General features: G+C 43.2%; 1 protein-coding gene across 1 annotated transcript in view; it reads right to left on the reverse strand.

Annotated features, from left to right (window-relative positions):
• Positions 1 to 13,264: 13,264 nt before the first annotated feature.
• The window catches only part of LOC141176120 (uncharacterized), a 51,379-nt gene continuing 44,266 nt past the window's right edge, over positions 13,265 to 20,377 (reverse strand). The window contains exons 4-9 of the mRNA XM_073660115.1: positions 17,707 to 17,862; positions 17,476 to 17,577; positions 17,278 to 17,401; positions 17,106 to 17,194; positions 16,819 to 16,909; positions 13,265 to 14,266 (exon numbers count right to left, since the gene is read on the reverse strand). Coding sequence (XP_073516216.1) covers positions 13,515 to 14,266; positions 16,819 to 16,909; positions 17,106 to 17,194; positions 17,278 to 17,401; positions 17,476 to 17,577; positions 17,707 to 17,862 — 1,314 coding nt within the window. The 3' untranslated portion in view covers positions 13,265 to 13,514. The remainder of the gene's footprint in view (positions 14,267 to 16,818; positions 16,910 to 17,105; positions 17,195 to 17,277; positions 17,402 to 17,475; positions 17,578 to 17,706; positions 17,863 to 20,377) is intronic.

Raw genomic sequence — 20,377 nt, forward strand, 5'->3', positions numbered from 1 at the left:
CATTTTGAGTGCAGTTTGAGTTTTTTTTTTTTTAAATATACTGTTATCATGGGCAGTTTGTACAAAAACCTTTCAATTGTACTCTAATAGTTATTTGACTGGAAAACTACAATGACTGCAATTCATATAGGTAATTTGGGAAAATCTGAGAAAATATTATTTGCATAATAATTTGGAACACAGTGTATATGGGGGGGTGACATCCTGAATGGGGCACTATATGGGGGGGGGGGGGGTGACATCCTGCATGTGGCATTATATGGGGGGGGGGGTGACATCCTGAATGGGGCATTATATGGGGGGGGGTGACATCCTGAATGGGGCACTATATGGGGGGGGTGACATCCTGAATGGGGCATTATATGGGGGGTGACATCCGGCATGGGGAATTATATGGGGGGGGGGGTGACGTGCTGCATGGGGCATTATAAAGACAGGGGAGTGATATTCTGCATGTGTCATTATATTGGGGGGGGTGACATCCTGAATGGGGCATTATATGGGGGGTGACATCCTGAATGGGGCATTATAAAGACAGGGGAGTGATATCCTGCATGTGTCATTATATGGGGGGGGGGGTGACATCCTGAATGGGGCATTATATGGGGGGTGACATCCTGAATGGGGCATTATATGGGGGGGTGACATTCAAATGCGGCATTATAAAGACAGGGGAGTGATATCTTGCACGGGGCATTATATGGTGGGAGAAAGGGAAATCCTGCATGGGGCATAATAAGGGGGGAACAGCCTGCATAGGACATTACAAGGGGGAAACAGCCTGCCTATTGAGGACCTATGCTGCCTATTGGGGACATTTACTTGCCTATTGGGGATATTTACCTGCCTATTGGGGACCTATGCTGCCTATTTGGGACATTTACCTGCCTATTGGGGTCATTTACCTGCCTATTGGGGACATTTACCTGCCTATTGGGAACATTTACCTGCCTATTGGGGACATTTACCTGCCTATTGAGGACCTATGCTGCCTATTGGGTACAGTTACCTACCTATTGAAATACTGGTTGATTTAACTTTACTTGTTCTTCATTTTAAATATTGTATTTGTTCCTGTATTGTTTTTTTACTACAAAATAAGATATGTGCAGTGTGCATAGGAATTTGTTCATAGTTTTTTTAAAAAACTATATTCCGGCCCTCCAATGGTCAGAGGGACAGTGAACTGGCCCCCTGTTTAAAAAGTTTGAGGACCCCTGTTGTATACTAATAATTTTTATTAATAAAGCCTTTATATGCTGCTATACTCGTTTTGCTCTGTGTTTACAAATATCTTTCTGAGTAGGCCATAATACACGGCTATGGGGTGTGAATTGTATGGTCTCCACACTCCCTATCCGTGACTTTTACTATGATGGCCGAAGTGTTTTCTAGAATTGAATTGCATATCAGTTGTTTAATTTTAAATCAAAAGCAGTGGCCTGCAGAGCCCAAATCATGAAGATACGGTCAATGTCCAAATATTTCTGGACCTAACTGTATGTCTTGTGCATTAAAGACTAAGTACTGGTTATGGTGCTATATTAAGCAGGGAAGTGTCAAGTTAACCCCTGCTTTGCTGGCCAAAGACGTCACATCTGTTCCAAAAGTGACACGAGACCAGTGCGGATGACACGGAGGATTCCAGAATCATCCAAAGACAATCCAACGTAAGTCCAGTTCACACCGCACAGATATTAAAGCTACATTTCATCTATGGACTTTGTTTTGTTATTAACATTTAATGTATGGACTCTGATTGACACATGATTTTCTAATAAAGAGAACAGTTTATGGACTGAACAATAATGAATACAATTATGAACTGTACAATATCTACACGCTATCATTTATTTCAAAGGAGTTTTCATCTAAAATAGATAAAAGTTGTGTGTAGGCGCTGGTAGGTGGGCCTGGATATTACCTGCTGCAAGGGATAGACAACCACCACAGGTTGACAGTATTGGAAAAGTCCAATGTTTAAAAGGTAGAAATAGTTAAAATATCCTGCGCTGGTAAGGTTTAGGCCGTATACTTGAAAGGGGAAGGTTGTTGGGGACAGAAATGTGGACAATATGAGAGGATGATAAAATAGTTTTTATTTTAAATAGTAAATCTCGCATAAAACTGACGTTAAGTCATAATGAAGGTAAAAAAATGATAAAATATTAGATAAAGATAGCTGGTGGGTCTTTTGGGGTGGAGGCTTTTTGGAGGTTCCTGGTAGTGGTAGTCTCGTGGGTTTCTAGGCCAGTTTTTAGAAGGATAGTAGTCTGGATATTTCCTAGGTGTAAAAAGGAGAAAGAGAAGGGGAAAAAAAGGGGGGGGGGGGGGGTTTAGTGACCGGATTGTTCTCCGTATACTTAGAGTGGCTGCTCTCACCGGTGTAAGGAGTGATTTACCTGTTGTCGGTCTGGGTAGATTTCCAGGTGTTGATGGCTTGTGCTTGGGCTGATGATCGTTTGTAGATATTTAGGCAGCGGAATTAGAGAGTGCTGCTAATGAAAATAGAGTAATATTAGTTAAGCCAATAACGCTTGGTATAGGGTCTAAATGGCACATATAAGGGGATGCAGTTTGTTACCTGTAGAGGAGGGAGGTTCTGTGTAAGTAGCAGGATTGCACTAGATGGTGTCTGCGGTCTTGATTGTTGTCCGGTTCTGGGTGATGGACAGCTGTTATTAATCGCAGTGCTTGAAGCTACTTGCTACTGTTGGCGGATAGTAGAAGGGTTTTGTTATACCTGTGGTACAGTACAGCGGGTCTGAGTGGCACAGGTGGGAAGATATGCGTATTACCTGTACGAGGTGCTGTATAGGTTCCAAGGTAGCCTGGGCTGGTGACTACGGTTTTAAAGTCAGTTATCTGAGGCTGGGTGATGGACAGTTGTATGCGTATCCAAAAGAACTTTGAAGGATAAATGTTAATATAGGTATATCTATGGATTCTATTGAGTAGGGGGAGGGGGGGGGGGAGGAAAGACCTTTATAGTGCAGGTAAAATGATTAAAGTGTTACCTGTTGGGTTAGAGCACTGGAAGTGTGCTTGTTCCTTGGACTCACTGGTAATATCAGTAGCAGTGGGGAAGCAGTATCTGTGCTCTATGTTAAGGTACTGAGGATCTGCTTAAAACTCTTGAGCTTGTTCGTGGTGGTAGTTGCAATCAGGGGAGATGGGCAGTCTAGTGTGTGTGCAGCATGTGCACACTGCAGTGCAGTCTTAGATGCTGAATGTCACTGTGGGAGCAGAGCTCAGTACTTACTGTTAGTAGTCTGTCAGGGATGGTTCTGCTAACAGGGACTCGTTGGCATCCCACTGTGCTCTCAGAGTCACAACTGGCAGCGGGGGGTAGAAGAGTAGTGGGGCATAGAGATGGGTCGCGCAGGGAGTGAGACAGGGTCCCGGCCGGTGACCAGCCGTTATCCCTTGCGCTGCGTGTCCTCCGTCGGCGGTCTGTGGAGGGCGGGAAGGACCTGGAGTATGCGTCATGTATCAACGCAGTAGGACCTGCGTGACGTAAGTGCACGTGACAGCGGGCATGTGACCCGTACGGGTACGGTGGCTAACAGGGACCAAAAAGACCCGCTGTACTGTACCACAGGTATAACAAAACCCTTCTACTATCCGCCAACAGTAGCAAGTAGCTTCAAGCACTGCGATTAATAACAGCTGTCCATCACCAAGAACCGGACAACAATCAAGACCGCAGACACCATCTAGTGCAATCCTGCTACTTACACAGAACCTCCCTCCTCTACAGGTAACAAACTGCATCCCCTTATATGTGCCATTTAGACCCTATACCAAGCGTTATTGGCTTAACTAATATTACTCTATTTTCAGTAGCAGCACTCTCTAATTCCGCTGCCTAAATATCTACAAACGATCATCAGCCCAAGCACAAGCCATCAACACCTGGAAATCTACCCAGACCGACAACAGGTAAATCACTCCTTACACCGGTGAGAGCAGCCACTCTAAGTATACGGAGAACAATCCGGTCACTAAACCCCCCCCCCTTTTTTTCCCCTTCTCTTTCTCCTTTTTACACCTAGGAAATATCCAGACTACTATCCTTCTAAAAACTGGCCTAGAAACCCACGAGACTACCACTACCAGGAACCTCCAAAAAGCCTCCACCCCAAAAGACCCACCAGCTATCTTTATCTAATATTTTATCATTTTTTTACCTTCATTATGACTTAACGTCAGTTTTATGCGAGTTTTCATCTAAAGACTGTGTTTTATAAGAACCAAGAAAATGATGGGATGAAGAGCAGATGACAAAAATGATGACGCCTGGACCAGTGATTGCATTAATTTAGATTCAGGGAAGAATAATTATACATTTTATATGAATATTAGTCACGGCTTACCATAACATGAATCCACATCATTATGCTATTGAATTCTAACAATAATCCGATATTGATAAATTGTATTACTATTATTATTATGGACATTAAATTATATTGCCAAAGAAGAAGAAAAGAAAGAAGATCCTGTTATCCTAATGATGAACCTATCTACTTTAAGGATTCCAATTGATGTCTGTCACACTCACCCTGAGGAATTGTTAAATAGTAATTATATACTTGATAATTATACATACAGTACAGACCAAAAGTTTGGACACACCTCATTTAAAGATTTTTCTGTATTTTCATGACTCTGAAAATTGTACATTCACACTGAAAGGCATCAAAACTATGAATTAACACATGTGGAATTATATACTTAACAAAAAAGTGTGAAACAACTGAAAATATGTCTTATATTCTAGGTTCTTCAGAGTAGCTACCTTTTGCTTTGATGACTGCTTTGCACACTCTTTGCATTCTCTTGATGAGCATCAAGAGGTAGTCACCGGAAATGGTTTTCACTTCACAGGTGTGCCCTGTCAGGTTTAATAAGTGCGATTTCTTGCCTTATAAATGGGGTTGGCACCATCCGTTGTGTTGTGCAGAAGTCTGATGGATACACAGCTGATAGTTCTACTGAATAGACTGTTAGAATTTGTATTATGGCAAGAAAAAAGCAGCTAAGTAAAGAAAAACGAGTGGCCATCATTACTTTAAGAAATGAAGGTCAGTCAGTGCGAAAAATTGGGAAAACTTTGAAAGTGTCCCCAAGTGCAGTTGCAAAAACCATCAAGCGCTACAAAGAAACTGGCTCACATGAGGACCGCCCCAGGAAAGGAAGACCAAGAGTCACCTCTGCTTCTGAGGATAAGTTTATCCGAGTCACAAGCCTCAGAAATCGCAGGTAAACAGCAGCTCAGATTAGAGACCAGGTCAATGCCACACAGAGTTCTAGCAGCAGACACATCTCTTCAACAACTGTTAAGAGGAGACTTTGTGCAGCAGGACTTCATGGTAAAATAGCTGCTAGGAAACCACTGCTAAGGACAGGCAACAAGCAGAAGAGACTTGTTTGGGCTAAAGAACACAAGGAATGGACATTAGACCAATGGAAATCTGTGCTTTGGTCTGATGAGTCCAAATTTGAGATCTTTGGTTCCAACCACCGTGTCTGTGCGACGCAGAAAAGGTGAACGGATGGACTCTACATGCCTGATTCCCACCGTGAAGCATGGAGGAGGTGTGATGGTGTGGGGGTGCTTTGCTGGTGACAGTGTTGGGGATTTATTCAAAATTGAAGGCATACTGAACCAGCATGGCTACCACAGCATCTTGCAGCGGCAAGCTATTCCATCCGGTTTGCGTTTAGTTGGACCATCATTTATTTTTCAACAGGACAATGACCCCAAACACACCTCCAGGCTGTGTAAGGGCTATTTGACCAAGAAGGCGAGTGATGGGGTGCTACGCCAGATGACCTGGCCTCCACAGTCACCAGACCTGAACCCAATCGAGATGGTTTGAGGTGAGCTGGACCGCAGAGTGAAGGCAAAAGGGCCAACAAGTGTTAAGCATCTCTGGGAACTCCTTCAAGATTGTTGGAAGACCATTTCTGGTGACTACCTCTTGAAGCTCATCAAGAGAATGCCAAGAGTGTGCAAAGCAGTCATCAAAGCAAAAGGTGGCTACTTTGAAGAACCTAGAATATAAGACATATTTTCAGTTGTTTCACACTTTTTTGTTAAGTATATAATTCCACATGTGTCAATTCATAGTTTTGATTCCTTCAGTGTGAATCTACAATTTTCATAGTCAAGAAAATACAGTAAAATCTTTAAATGAGAAGGTGTGTCCAAACTTTTGGTTTGTACTGTACGTATTCATTTTATACTTTTATTTCTATAGATTGCGTCAGTCTCGTGGTATGGTTGAACTGACACAACGTGCTATTCTTATACTTAGCTCAGGGTAAATGGTTAATGCCATATATAGATAACAGATGCTATGAGGGCCCTATATAACCCATATATAACCCATGTGAGACACAGGGAGGGGGCTCTCTCGTTTGCTACTTCACACTACACCAGACGGAGGATCTACGTGTTGAGGAAAACAGCTGACGATGTAGGTCCAGACGCATGGTTCATCCGGACATGTGCTTGACAAAGACACGAAATACCATTCAGGATCCAGGTAAAGATGGACACTCATGAATCAATCACTTTGTAACTATTTCACCTATTTTATGTAACTGCTGCAATTATTCTTTTTAATGGACAATCCAAGAATAAACAGCTACTTTTTTTATTAGAATATCGTGATATATTCTTTGAACAGTCGCATCTGGTAAACAGTCCTATATATACAGTGCCTACAAGTAGTGTTCAACCCCCTGCAGATTTAGCTGGTTGACACATGCGGAATTAACTTGGCATTGTGACATTTGTACTGTAGATCAACCTGGAAGTGGGAAATGCACTGCAGCAACATTTTTTTTTTTTTAAAACGTTAAAAGTTAATTCAGAGTGTCATTTATTATTCAACCCCTCAAACCACAAGAATTCTGTTTGGTCCCCCTAACGTATTAAGAAGTAGTTCAGGCACCAAGAATAATGAGCTTCACATGTGTGGATTAAAGATCTATTTTGCCAGCCTTTTCTGACTATTTAAGACCCTCCCCAAACTTGTGAACAGCACTCAGACATGGTCAACATGGGAAAGACAAAGGAGCATTCCAAGGCCATCAGAGACAAGATCGTGGAGGGTCACAAGGCTGGCAAGGGGTACAAAACCCTTTCCAAGGAGTTGGGACTACCTGTCTCCACTGTTGGGAGCATCATCCATAAGTGGAAGGCTTATGGAACTACTGTTAGCCTTCCACGGCCTGGACAGCCTTTGAAAGTGTCCTCCCGTGCCGAGGCCAGGCTTGTCCGAAGAGTCAAGGCTAACCCAAGGACAACAAGGAAGGAGCTCCGGGAAGATCTCATGGCAGTGGGGACATTGGTTTCAGTCAATACCATAAGTAACGTACTCCACCGCAATGGTCTCCGTTCCAGACGAGCCCGTAAGGTACCTTTACTTTCAAAGCGTCATGTCAAGGCTCGTCTACAGTTTGCTCATGATCACTTGGAGGACTCTGAGACAGACTGGTTCAAGGTTCTATGGTCTGATGAGACCAAGATCGAGATCTTTGGTGCCAACCACACACGTGACGTTTGGAGACTGGATGGCACTGCATAAGACCCCAAGAATACCATCCCTACAGTCAAGCATGGTGGTGGCAGCATCATGCTGTGGGGCTGTTTCTCTGCCAAAGGGCCTGGCCATCTGGTCCGCATCCATGGGAAGATGGATAGCACGGCCTACCTGGAGATTTTGGCCAAGAACCTCCGCTCCTCCATCAAGGATCTTAAGATGGGTCGTAATTTCATCTTCCAACAAGACAACGACCCAAAGCACACAGCCAAGAAAACCAAGGCCTGGTTCAAGAGGGAAAAAGTCAAGGTGTTGGAGTGGCCTAGTCAGTCTCCTGACCTTAACCCAATTGAAAACTTGTGGAAGGAGCTCAAGAATAAAGTCCACATGAGACACCCAAAGAACCTAGATAACTTGGAGAAGATCTGCATGGAGGAGTGGGCCAAGATAACTCCACAGACCTGTGCCGGCCTGATCAGGTCTTATAAAAGACGATTATTAGCTGTAATTGCAAACAAGGGTTATTCCACAAAATATTAAACATAGGGGTTGTATAATAATTGACCCACACTTTTATGTTTAAAATGTAATAAAATTCAACTGAGCAACATAACTTTTTGGTTTGTAAGATTTATGCTTCTGTTCATAAATCCTACTCTCGTTTGCAGTTTGAAGGCTCTAACTTATTTGCAAACCAGCTAAATCTGCAGGGGGTTGAATACTACTTGTAGGCACTGTATATATATAAATATACAAAATAAGTATATGTAATATCAGGTAACTGAGAAGAGGAGCAGAACGGCGCTGGATACTGGAGAAGATGGCAGTAACGTAGTATATTAACACACTGACCCTACAGCTTTATTCCCTGCACCCAGTTTGTTTAATCCCTGCACCTCTATCAAACTTGATAGCTCCATGTGCTGTGTTATCTAACCTCACAGCCAGAGCTGGCCTCAATGTCCAGCACCACCCTCTGCACACTCATTGGCTGTCAGTATCTGCCCCAGCACCGCCCTCTGCACACTCATTGGCTGTCAGTATCTGCCCCAGCACTGACCTCTGCACACTCATTGGCTGTCAGTATCTGCCCCAGCACCGCCCTCTGCACACTCATTGGCTGTCAGTATCTGCCCCAGCACCACCCTCTGCACACTCATTGGCTGTCAGTATCTGCCCCAGCACCGCCCTCTGCACACTCATTGGCTGTCAGTCTCTGCCCCAGCACCGCCCTCTGCACACTCATTGGCTGTCAGTCTCTGCCCCAGCACCGCCCTCTGCACACTCATTGGCTGTCAGTATCTGCCCCAGCACCGCCCTCTGCACACTCATTGGCTGTCAGTATCTGCCCCAGCACTGACCTCTGCGCACTCATTGGCTGTCAGTATCTGCCCCAGCACTGACCTCTGCGCACTCATTGGCTGTCAGTATCTGCCCCAGCACCGCCCTCTGCACACTCATTGGCTGTCAGTATCTGCCCCAGCACCGCCCTCTGCACACTCATTGGCTGTCAGTATCTGCCCCAGCACCGCCCTCTGCACGCTCATTGGCTGTCAGTATCTGCCCCAGCACTGCCCTCTGCACACTCATTGGCTGTCAGTATCTGCCCCAGCACCGCCCTCTGCACACTCATTGGCTGTCAGTATCTGTACCAGCACCGCCCTCTGCACACTCATTGGCTGTCAGTATCTGCCCCAGCACCGCCCTCTGCACACTCATTGGCTGTCAGTATCTGCCCCAGCACCGCCCTCTGCACACTCATTGGCTGTCAGTATCTGCCCCAGCACTGACCTCTGCACACTCATTGGCTGTCAGTATCTGCCCCAGCACTGACCTCTGCGCACTCATTGGCTGTCAGTATCTGCCCCAGCACCGCCCTCTGCACACTCATTGGCTGTCAGTCTCTGCCCCAGCACCGCCCTCTGCACACTCATTGGCTGTCAGTATCTGCCCCAGCACCGCCCTCTGCACACTCATTGGCTGTCAGTATCTGCCCCAGCACCGCCCTCTGCACACTCATTGGCTGTCAGTATCTGCCCCAGCACTGACCTCTGCACACTCATTGGCTGTCAGTATCTGCCCCAGCACTGACCTCTGCGCACTCATTGGCTGTCAGTATCTGCCCCAGCACCGCCCTCTGCACACTCATTGGCTGTCAGTATCTGCCCCAGCACCACCCTGTGCACACTCATTGGCTGTCAGTATCTGCCCCAGCACTGACCTCTGCACACTCATTGGCTGTCAGTATCTGCCCCAGCACTGACCTCTGCACACTCATTGGCTGTCAGTATCTGCCCCAGCACTGACCTCTGCGCACTCATTGGCTGTCAGTATCTGCCCCAGCACCGACCTCTGCACACTCATTGGCTGTCAGTATCTGTACCAGCACCGCCCTCTGCACACTCATTGGCTGTCAGTATCTGCCCCAGCACCGCCCTCTGCACACTCATTGGCTGTCAGTATCTGCCCCAGCACCGCCCTCTGCACACTCATTGGCTGTCAGTATCTGTACCAGCACCGCCCTCTGCACACTCATTGGCTGTATCTGCCCCAGCACCGCCCTCTGCACACTCATTGGCTGTCAGTATCTGCCCCAGCACTGACCTCTGCACACTCATTGGCTGTCAGTATCTGCCCCAGCCCCGCCCTCTGCACACTCATTGGCTGTCAGTATCTGCCCCTGCCCCGCCCTCTGTCATTCATCTCAGCATTGGGAATAACAGAGCAATGTTCGGTCATCTGAGGAAAGCAGCACAATCCCTGCCCTCCACATCTACAGCGGTGACAGAGCCGCACGTCTGCACATCACCCCCGACATAGGAATACTGGAGGGGAAAAGCCTATAGAGATGTGTAACGCCATAAACCATTCTCTCTCTCTCATTATTCTGGCATTTGGCAAATATTATAAATTATGGTAATCCTAACTGACCTAAAACGGGAAAGATTTATTCTGATTTCATGTCAGATATTGAGAAAAACATCAGATGTGTCTTATTATATAGTGTATGGAAACTTCTGGTTTCTACTGTAGGTGATATCCAGAAGTCTATTGATCCTATTCTGAACATTATTGGAGAGTTTGGCGAATGGTCAGGCCTGTCCATTAATCGGGATAAATCGGTTATTCTACCATTTGATGATATCCCTAATTCCAGCATATTAGAACATACACGAATACAAACGGTTGAGAAATTCTAATACCGAGTATAAGTATAACAATAAGATCTCCGGATTACATTGTACTGAATCTATATCTTCTTCTGGAAAAGTATAAAAAGATAATCGATGCGCGGTGGAGATTACCATTATCAGCTGTAGGAAGAGGGAACTTATTAAAAATGATATTGATGCCCCAACTCTTATACATTCTGCATAATGCCCCTATTTGGATCCATAATTCCCATTTTCAGAAAATTCATAGCAAGTTTCATTGTCTTATGTGGAAAAAGAAATCGGCTAGGATAAAATGTGAATATCTACAAAGTGACAAGGAATCTGGTGGATTGGCGATTCCTAATGCACCAATATATTATAAAAAAACTAAAAAACAGACTGGTGCTTCACACAGGATATAAAAGCTGTTGGTAGTAAGCAGGCTCTGTGTGTATCTGCCTGCACAATGTAATAATAATAATAATAATAATAATAAAAAAACAACCACAAATACTACCGCGCTAAGTACGCTCAGAGCTGGTGGCTCTGACTAGATGGATGCAGATAAATACAAAAAAAGGAAAATGAAAATGCAACCCAAATGGATATCTTACTTCTAACTCTATCCTCAGTGAGGATACACACAGATCCTAGCTATAATCAACAATAGCTCTATGAGAAAGAAACAGAGAAGGAAAAGTGGCAGCACTTACTCTGAGAAGTGTGAGCTGTCGGTTTTTTTGGGGCCCCCTGTACATCTTGTACCTTGGGGTGTGACGTCACAGTGCCACGCCCTCTCCAGCTCTGCACTCACGCGGCCAAGCTTCCGGCCGGAGCACACCGCGTTTGTACCAGCATTACAGAGTGGGTAAGAAGCACCTTTTCGGGAGGACGCTCCCGCTTTACCCCGCCGGCTCATCAGTACAGACCCAGCAGGACGTATGGTAACAGTGCACATCAACTGCTGAACCACTGTGCTCGGTCTGGCAGGCTGAGGACTTCCACACCACAACCAACAGCTGATGGAGGTGATCCTGCAAAGCCTGCCTAATCAATACACCTTTCTATGGAAGCAGCTCACACTTCTCAGAGTAAGTGCTGCCACTTTTCCTTCTCTGTTTCTTTCTCATAGAGCTATTGTTGATTATAGCTAGGATCTGTGTGTATCCTCACTGAGGATAGAGTTAGAAGCAAGATATCCATTTGGGTTGCATTTTCATTTTCCTTTTTTTGTATTTATCTACAGCCATCTAGTCAGAGCCACACTCTGAGCGTACTTAGCGCGGTAGTATTTGTGGTTGTTTTTTTAACACTAATATATTATATTGCAGTGCAATTGGAACATTTGGGTGGGTGGCATAGCGCTGCAAACCCAAATAGTATTAAGGGGTTAATTACCTCAGGACACGGTGGAATATTCCTATTCATATAGTGGAACTGAATGACCTCGCACACAAGAAATCACTATACCCTACACTTGCTCTACTCTACAAGGTCTGGGATAGGGGTAAAGATATAAAGAAAATAGGAGACTGCAATGAATCTACACCTATATGGTTTAATAATAAATATGCAGAGGTCTATAAATTAGAGGGATTCCGGAGTTGGGTGGATAAAGGAATATATACGATATAAAACATTGTCTGAAGGGAAACTTAAGTCCTTTGATCAATTAAAGGGGGAATTTGTATAAATATCTACAGTTTCGGCATTCATTTAATGCACAATCAAGATGGACGCCCTTTTGGGTAGAAAATAATACTTTTGTTAAGTTGGTATTAGAAAAGGGAAATCCTAAGGGTCGTATTTCTGATATTTACTGAATCCTTCTAGATAATTATTTAAAAATATTTCCTTCTCCAGCTAGACAAAAATGGATGGAGATATAGGTCCAATTTCTGAGGATCAATGGAGAGAGGTATTAGACCTGGTTCCCCAATTATCTTTACATGAGGCTCAGAGATTTCCCCAGATCATATTAATACACAGGAAATATAAGACGCCTAGATTCCTATGTAACATAGGATACCGGACTGCTGCTGAATGTCCAGGATGTAACATGGATGCTGCGGCCTATTACATCCGCTATGGGAATGCTGGGAGATAGGCAAATACTGGAAAGGAGTTCTGTCTATTATAAAGAGGGTATATAAAATAGATATTCAACCAGACCCCAAAAAATGCCTATTAGGTATATTAGAGGATGATATGGAATTTGACCCAATTTCAATAGGGATTTCACATATTTTATTTCAAGCTAGGAAACATATTGCATCCAAATGGATTAACCCCTCACCTCCAGAAATTAGTGAACTAAAAAATAGGATAAATAACATTATCAGATTAGAAAAAGGGGTATATAAAAAACAAAACTCAATGAATAAATTTGAGAAAATATGGGGTTTATGGTTGGATACACCTGGAATGCCAGCAAGGGGGATATTGTTGGAGAGACAATTTGACTTATAGGGGAAGGGGGGTATTGGCACATTGTAATGTGTATTGGAATTCCTTAACATGTGGTATGGGTAATATAGCACACCTATATGTGTATAGGATTATAATATTTATTACAATATTATGGTTATATAAAATATTTCAAGAATGTGGAATGTTAATTGTAGGATATAGTAACTGCAAGTTATGAGACGGTAATGGGCAAGCTGAAAGGATATACAGGAGAGATGCATATATGTGATTCCTATGGTATGTTATTTTATTATTGTATGTACTGGTTTCTTGTTTTGTCAAAAAAAATAAGTAAGAAAATCTCAATAAAAATATATTGGATTAAAAAAAAAGATTAGAAAAAAGGCTTCTCCCCCGTGTGGGTTCTCTGGTGCCTAATCAAATTGGATGTCTGGTTAAAACATTTCCCACAATCTGAACATGAAAAAGGCTTCTCCCCTGTGTGGGTTCTCTGGTGCTTAACCAAAGCTGATTTATGGTTAAAACATTTCCCACATTCTGAACATGAAAAGGGCTTCTCCCCTGTGTGGGTTCTCTGGTGGTTAATCAAACCTGATTTCTGGTTAAAACATTTCCCACATTCGGAACAGGAAAAGGGCTTCTCCCCTGTGTGGGTTCTCTGGTGGCTATCAAGATGGCATTTCCGGTTAAAACATTTCCCACATTCTGAACATGAAAAAGGCTTCTCCCCTGTGTGGGTTCTCTGGTGATCAACAAAAACTGATTTCTGGTTAAAATATTTTCCACATTTGGAACAAAAAAATCTGTTGTCCACTGTGTGTATTTTTTGATGTTTAAGAATAGACTTTTCGAGGGTAAAACTATTTCCATTTTCTGAACGTGAAAATGATTTCTTTGCTTTAGGAGCAGTTCGTTTTTTAATGCTTATTTTATTTTGATTTTCCTTAGTAGTCGGTAATGAATCAGAAGATAGGACCTGTTTCATAGGATCAGATGATTGATGTTTGCTGTGAAGGGATGATGGTATATCTGGAGTAATGGCATTCACTTCAATTGTATCCTGTGGGATCTCAAGATCGTCAGATTTAAAAATCTCCTGTCCATCTGATCTTTTGGTACAGTCATCTGCCAAGAAAAAAAACAATTATTAATTTAGAATAAAATATCCTTGAAATTTATATTTTTGAACATTTCTACTTAAAATGTCTAAACAAACACATCCCTGGGCTACATGCTAATCCAGGGAAATGAAGAGATATATGCTCAAGCTTAAAAATCAATTTTATTAGACACAAATCTAAAAAATAGAGGAATATTTACAATTCTGCTCTGGTTTTCTGCCATTTTGTTATATTAGGGTTTCTGCAAAAGGTGTGTCCCATCTCCTCTGGGACGTCTACTTCTCCTCCTGCTTCGACTTGTGTAACGTCTGCTTCTGTCACCAGGCGCCTCCTTATTCATTCTGCAGGCGGCACTGGTGATGGAAGAGACGTCAGAACCAGAAGCTCTGCGAGGCACAGGCTCTGTCCAGCCACTAAGATTAGGGTGCCTGGGACCTGTAGTACCATCCAGTCTGGCAGTATGGGTGTGTGTGCTGTCCAGCTGGAGTAATCTGCTCCCTGCTTCAGCCATTTGGAAAGCACCGCACCCTACTAAAGCTGGAAGCATATTGCCGGAAGCTGCCAGATACAGCCTTGTCCTCCTCTGGTTCAGTCCTCTGTGCTCAGCTCCCGGCTTGTGTATTTGTTTCCTGTTGTGACCCCGGCCCGTTTACTGACTACTTTTGTGTCTTCTGATTTTGTATTTTCTCTGCCCTCCTGGTTCTGACCCGGCTACCTGACTATTCTTCTTCCCATCTCACTCCACAGAACAGCAGGTAACACCGTGGCCCAAGCCTAGGGGTCTCTGTGTAAGTCCAGATCCATGTAGAGGGGTTAAAGGGTGATGAGCAAAGTAATTTTTTAAATCTAGAAACGGGGTAGATAAGGCAAGCCTGTTCGTGGTGGCCATCTTTTGAGCTTCCAGGTGACCATAAACAGTGCCCCCAATACATTGTGTCTGCAAACAGCAAGATCTGCATTAGAATAGCTAAATGGCGCTCCTTCCCTTCTTAACCTGCCATGTGCCCAGACAGTAGTGTACAACCGTATATAGGGTATTGTCAGATTCAAAAGAAGTTGGAAAATAATTTGTAAGGTCCATTTGTTACCTATTATCCTTTGTGAAGAATTTCAAAGTTATCACCATATAAAGTGATTTGAAAAATGGGCCTGATTAGAAACACAAAACTGGCTGCAGGAAGGGGTTAAATCAGAGGATTACTGAAGTCAAAAACAGTGAGTATAGACAATAACACATCGACTGAAATGATCAAACTGAACAGTCTTCATCAGAGAAAAATGAGTAACTAGTGGTGAAACCTCTCTGGGGTAATTAGAGTATGGGGCTCGGTGGCTCTTGGGAATCTAAACTATCGTAAGGGACAATATTTTCTTTCTGATGAGTTTCAAGAAGAAATATTAGACATTTAAAGAGAACTTTTTATAATACTGCAGAGATGAGGGGTCTTAAATTTAGATCTCGGGCATTTGGAGGAGGTAATGGAGATCTTTCTGAAAGACTATCAGGGAGTTACAGACTCACATAAGTGAGGGAGGCCGATCCAACCACAATGAAACTATCATACAGAATGAACTTGTGAAAAAAGAAAGAATATAAAAACATGTAACATCCCCAACAACAACGTATGTATGAGGGGAGAAATCCAACACTAAACCGGAGTTATACTCATTTATGGTGGACCATTGGAGCAACTATGAGTTCTGACCAAAAGAGTAGAGAAAGTATTAGCGCCCCCATTTCAAAAGAGATTGTGCAGTAATCTGAATTCTTTAGGATTGAAAACATAATGTAATTTATGACGTTGAGTGAATCCATGAAACCAGGGCTGGAGCCAACACATCTCCTGCAGACGTGAATAAATGTATATTACAGCCATCAGCCACGCACAGCTTAGAGATATATCATGGCACAGGTGTAATGTTTTTTGTATAGTTTAATGCAATCCTTTTTGAAGTTAATTGGTTTTAAAAGATATTGAAAAGTCAGGATAAAGGGAAACTCTTGATATGTTAAAAGAAATTCACACTTGGCCCTCACTGGACATTTAATGTTGTCGATCATAAAAGCGAAGTTTGGTCAGAAAGACTGGACCTGGTCTTGTAGGGACCAAAAGAGCACATTTAGCAGCACAGAAGGGAGAGAAGGTAGATTCATCCAATAAGATATCAGGGATCTAGGAAGCCAACAGCATCATTACCCTCCGCTTTCTCTTACAGACCCATCATAATATTTTTCTTCAAGTGATTTTTTAATTTGTCAACACATTCTACGTACGCTGTCATTTGGCTTTGTAGTTTACAGATCTGAGCAAGTAAAAGCATCTCCTAATCCCAGGGGGTAGGTGGATCTTCCAGGTAGTAAGTTGTGTAGAAAAGGGCTTTCACAATTTCCCAAAGTAAATTGAATATTTTCGGACTGAGGAGAATGTTGTGGTCTAGCGGCAAAATGGTGATCACACGATTGTGACACGGCCGGACTACACCACTGATAAAGCAGCCACAGCCGGTGACTGAGAAGAATCTGTGACTTCTCTGTATTCAGTGGTCAGTACTCACCTGGGTAGTCATATGTAGGAATCTCTTCCTTACACCGCTCATCACCCCTCACATATGTCTCTGTAGTATTAATATGGGTCAGATTTTCACCCTTAAATAAATATTATAAAAGTCAAAGACAGATGGAGAAGTCACATCTATGATCAGCTCTAATCCTGCCATCTCCACCGTTCTCACTACACAAATATAAATCATAATACTGGTGGATAAAACAAGACTGAACAAAAAACCTTTACAGCCGTCTACACATCATAGGGGAAATCTCATGACATGTTATCTGTATCTACCTGAGGAACATTGGGATCTTCTTGTTTATAGTCCTGTAGAAGAAGATGACGGGGACATCTCTCTGGTGTTGTCCTCTTACTGGATAGATCTGGAGGAAACACATACAGGGGCTGAATTCATTCTTTACATACAGATAATTATAGGCCATGTGTATTTAGTCCTGTCTATTACCTGGTGATGTGAGGGACTGGGGAACCTCCAACAAGATGTTCCTGTACAGATCTTTGTGTCCTTCTAAATACTCCCACTCCTCCATGGGGAAATATACAGCGAAATCCTGACACCTTATAAGAACCTGACAAATACAATGATACAGTCATCCCCCCGATCCCTTCATAGTGTTACTGTATAATGTCCCAGCAATGTCACCTCTCCAGTCAGAAGCTCAATCATCTTGTAGGCGAGTTCTAGGATCTGGTCATTGATGTCCTCATGTATCAGGGGGTGAGGTGGAGGCCCCGTGATTAATCTCTAGTTATGGAGAGACACATTAATAAATCTCACTCCAGACATTTCCAGAGTCCTCACCTCTCCAGTTCTGTCCATCTGTTATTCCCATATAAAAGAATAATTAAATGCGATGTCATCAGAATCTCTCACCTCTCCAGTAAGCCGAAAGAGGATCTCTAGGGTGAGGTGTAATATCCTCTCCACCATCTCCATCTTGTCCCTGTCCATATCCATCTTTGATGGGTAAATCAGGAAAATTTTGTTATATAGAAGATCTTCACTGAGAGGATTCGGTATTGTAGAGACCTGAATGAGAAGAAAATAAGCCGATGGAACATCATAAAAATCCTGTGTAATAATACAACTATTGGAGATAACGAGGGGAAACATATAAGGAGATTTATTATTTGACAGTATTTAGTTTTTTCTTTACATCTAGTAATAAAACCTTTATATTTTAGGCCACAGACAACAAGCAGTTTCTTCCTCAGAGTCTGCAGCTGAATACATTTCTCATAGACTCACTGTAAGGGAAATATTGAGAAAATATTAACAATGTCTCCCAAACCTCTTTTCCCTCTCACCCCTCCCTTATCCACCATTTGGACCAAACCAACTGTTTCCATGCAATTTAACACACACAGCAGAAGTCACTTGTAGACAAATGCAGCACAAAAGGTGCTACTGACCCACTTAACATACGAATGCATCTCCCCTTAGCACAAACCTGGGATAGACTGACACCTTCCAGCAGGGGCAGAGATTGAAGAAAAACTCATTTAGGCTTCAAAGGGGTTTAACACAAACTCCAGGATGTCCGGAGCTGATACCAAATATGGAATATTGGAAGTTCCATAACTCCGCTAATAATGGGACCCATATTTTTAGTGGCAGGGTCAGCCAAGGAACAATATGCTTATTTTTTCGTACCTGTGAGCCCCTCCAGGTATCTGGGGTGCAAAAGTAACAAAATAACAGACCACAACTATGTCATGCGTGGTCTCTAAAGGAAGGTAAATTCATAACGGAAAAAATGGTATTACTTCCGGGCTTCTGCGATTAACCAACGATAAGTTATCGCAAAAGCCAGATATTCTAATAAAAATATGGAGGCTGGTATCCAGCCCACGTAATGTCATCCCAGGTGCTGTGTGGGCAGGTCTCCCCTTAGGCATAAAAGAATCCAAGGAGGATGGATGAGTATTCATTGCCAGGGGGGTATAAAGACTATAATAAACGGATCTTGTTCGATAACCGTCAAATCAATAAGTGGGGCGCCCCCCTCCAGCTAAACAGAATTGTCTCTGCGATCTGTCTATCACGCAAGTCTTCTTTAATCCCGTTTATATTATGTAACTGTATATTCTGTACTGTATTGTCCCCTTTGTAAAATCCTTGTATATTTTTCATAACATTGCCTTCCTTTTGGATTAAATATAAAATGTAATAGTCCTGTTTCTGTTGCTCTGTAATCGTTCCCTCCCCCGAAGCCATATACGCTACTAGAACGCAGGCGTCCGACCAGGCCTGTATTATATTTCAAATCTGGACGGTGGTGGCAGCGAATAATAATAATTGGGTTATCGTGAAGCTGACAGTGACCGTACGGGGGCATATACACATATGCCTACAGAGTGACGACTATGGTGAGAGATAATGTGATCTCCCCGATGTCGCCTCTTTGTGAGTTCATGGCACCTTCTATAACGCTAATTCTCGTCTCATTTTCCGACAATGGAATTGGAATTAGCAATACTGCAGGAGATATTCATTATGATCCCCATGTTTCTCCCCTTCCCTGCTCATCACCTCTGGAGCTGTGCTAGTCATGGGGCAGCTACCATTGACCATGTCACTATCTGGCGTGACAGTGGTCACTCACACGGGACAACCTGCTTCCTGGTGTCCATGCCTGCTCCCTTTGCACATAGCACTTATGCTGGCTCAATTTAGGGGATCCTCAGCAGCATCACCCCGCAAGATGAGGTGGCTGAACTACCTTTAACACAACATAAATTTTTATTATGCTTGTCATTGACATTATTGACAGTGGCATTACATGCCATATCAGATCTGGGAGGGTGGTCAAACACCCCCAAACCCCGTGACAGTCAGGGTCTTCCCAGGAATGCGTTCCTCTGGTAACATGAACTCAGGGTGGATGAGGGTACATTCTGCGCCAGTGTTCTTAAGGTCAACAGTAACGGGCTGTAAGTTTTCCCGGGCCCTGTCAACCGCCCCACCCACAAAAAGAATGGCTGCAGTAGGTCCTGAGGCCTCAGGTGTGGTGTTCATCTTAAGCAAAAGGTGGCTACTTTGAAGAACCTAGAATATAAGACATATTTTCAGTTGTTTCACACTTTTTTGTTAAGTATATAATTCCACATGTGTTAATTCATAGTTTTGATGCCTTCAGTGTGAATGTACAATTTTCATAGTCATGAAAATACAGAAAAATCTTTAAATGAGAAGGTGTGTCCAAACTTTTGGTCTGTACTGTAGGTGGAGGGGAGATACTCAACAGGATCCGTTGCTATAATAAATATATACTCCCGCAATAAATACTACCAACCTCAGCAGATGCGGCTGAAGGGAAAGACCTGCCCACATACCCCCTGGGATGACATTACGGGGGCTGGTCTCCAGGCTTCATATCTTTATTAGATATCTGGTTTTTGTGATAACTTATTGTGGGTTGATCGTAGAGGCCCGAAAGTGATAAAATTTTCTCCGCTATGATTTTACCTTTCTCCAGAGACCTCACACGGTATAGCTGCGATTTGTTATTTTGGGACTTTTGCGCCACAGCCCCCAGAGGAAC

Source organism: Phyllobates terribilis, unplaced genomic scaffold (genome assembly GCF_046119375.1).
Source record: "Phyllobates terribilis strain yellow unplaced genomic scaffold, ASM4611937v1 Scaffold_17__1_contigs__length_24005725, whole genome shotgun sequence".
Lineage (NCBI taxonomy): Eukaryota > Metazoa > Chordata > Amphibia > Anura > Dendrobatidae > Phyllobates > Phyllobates terribilis.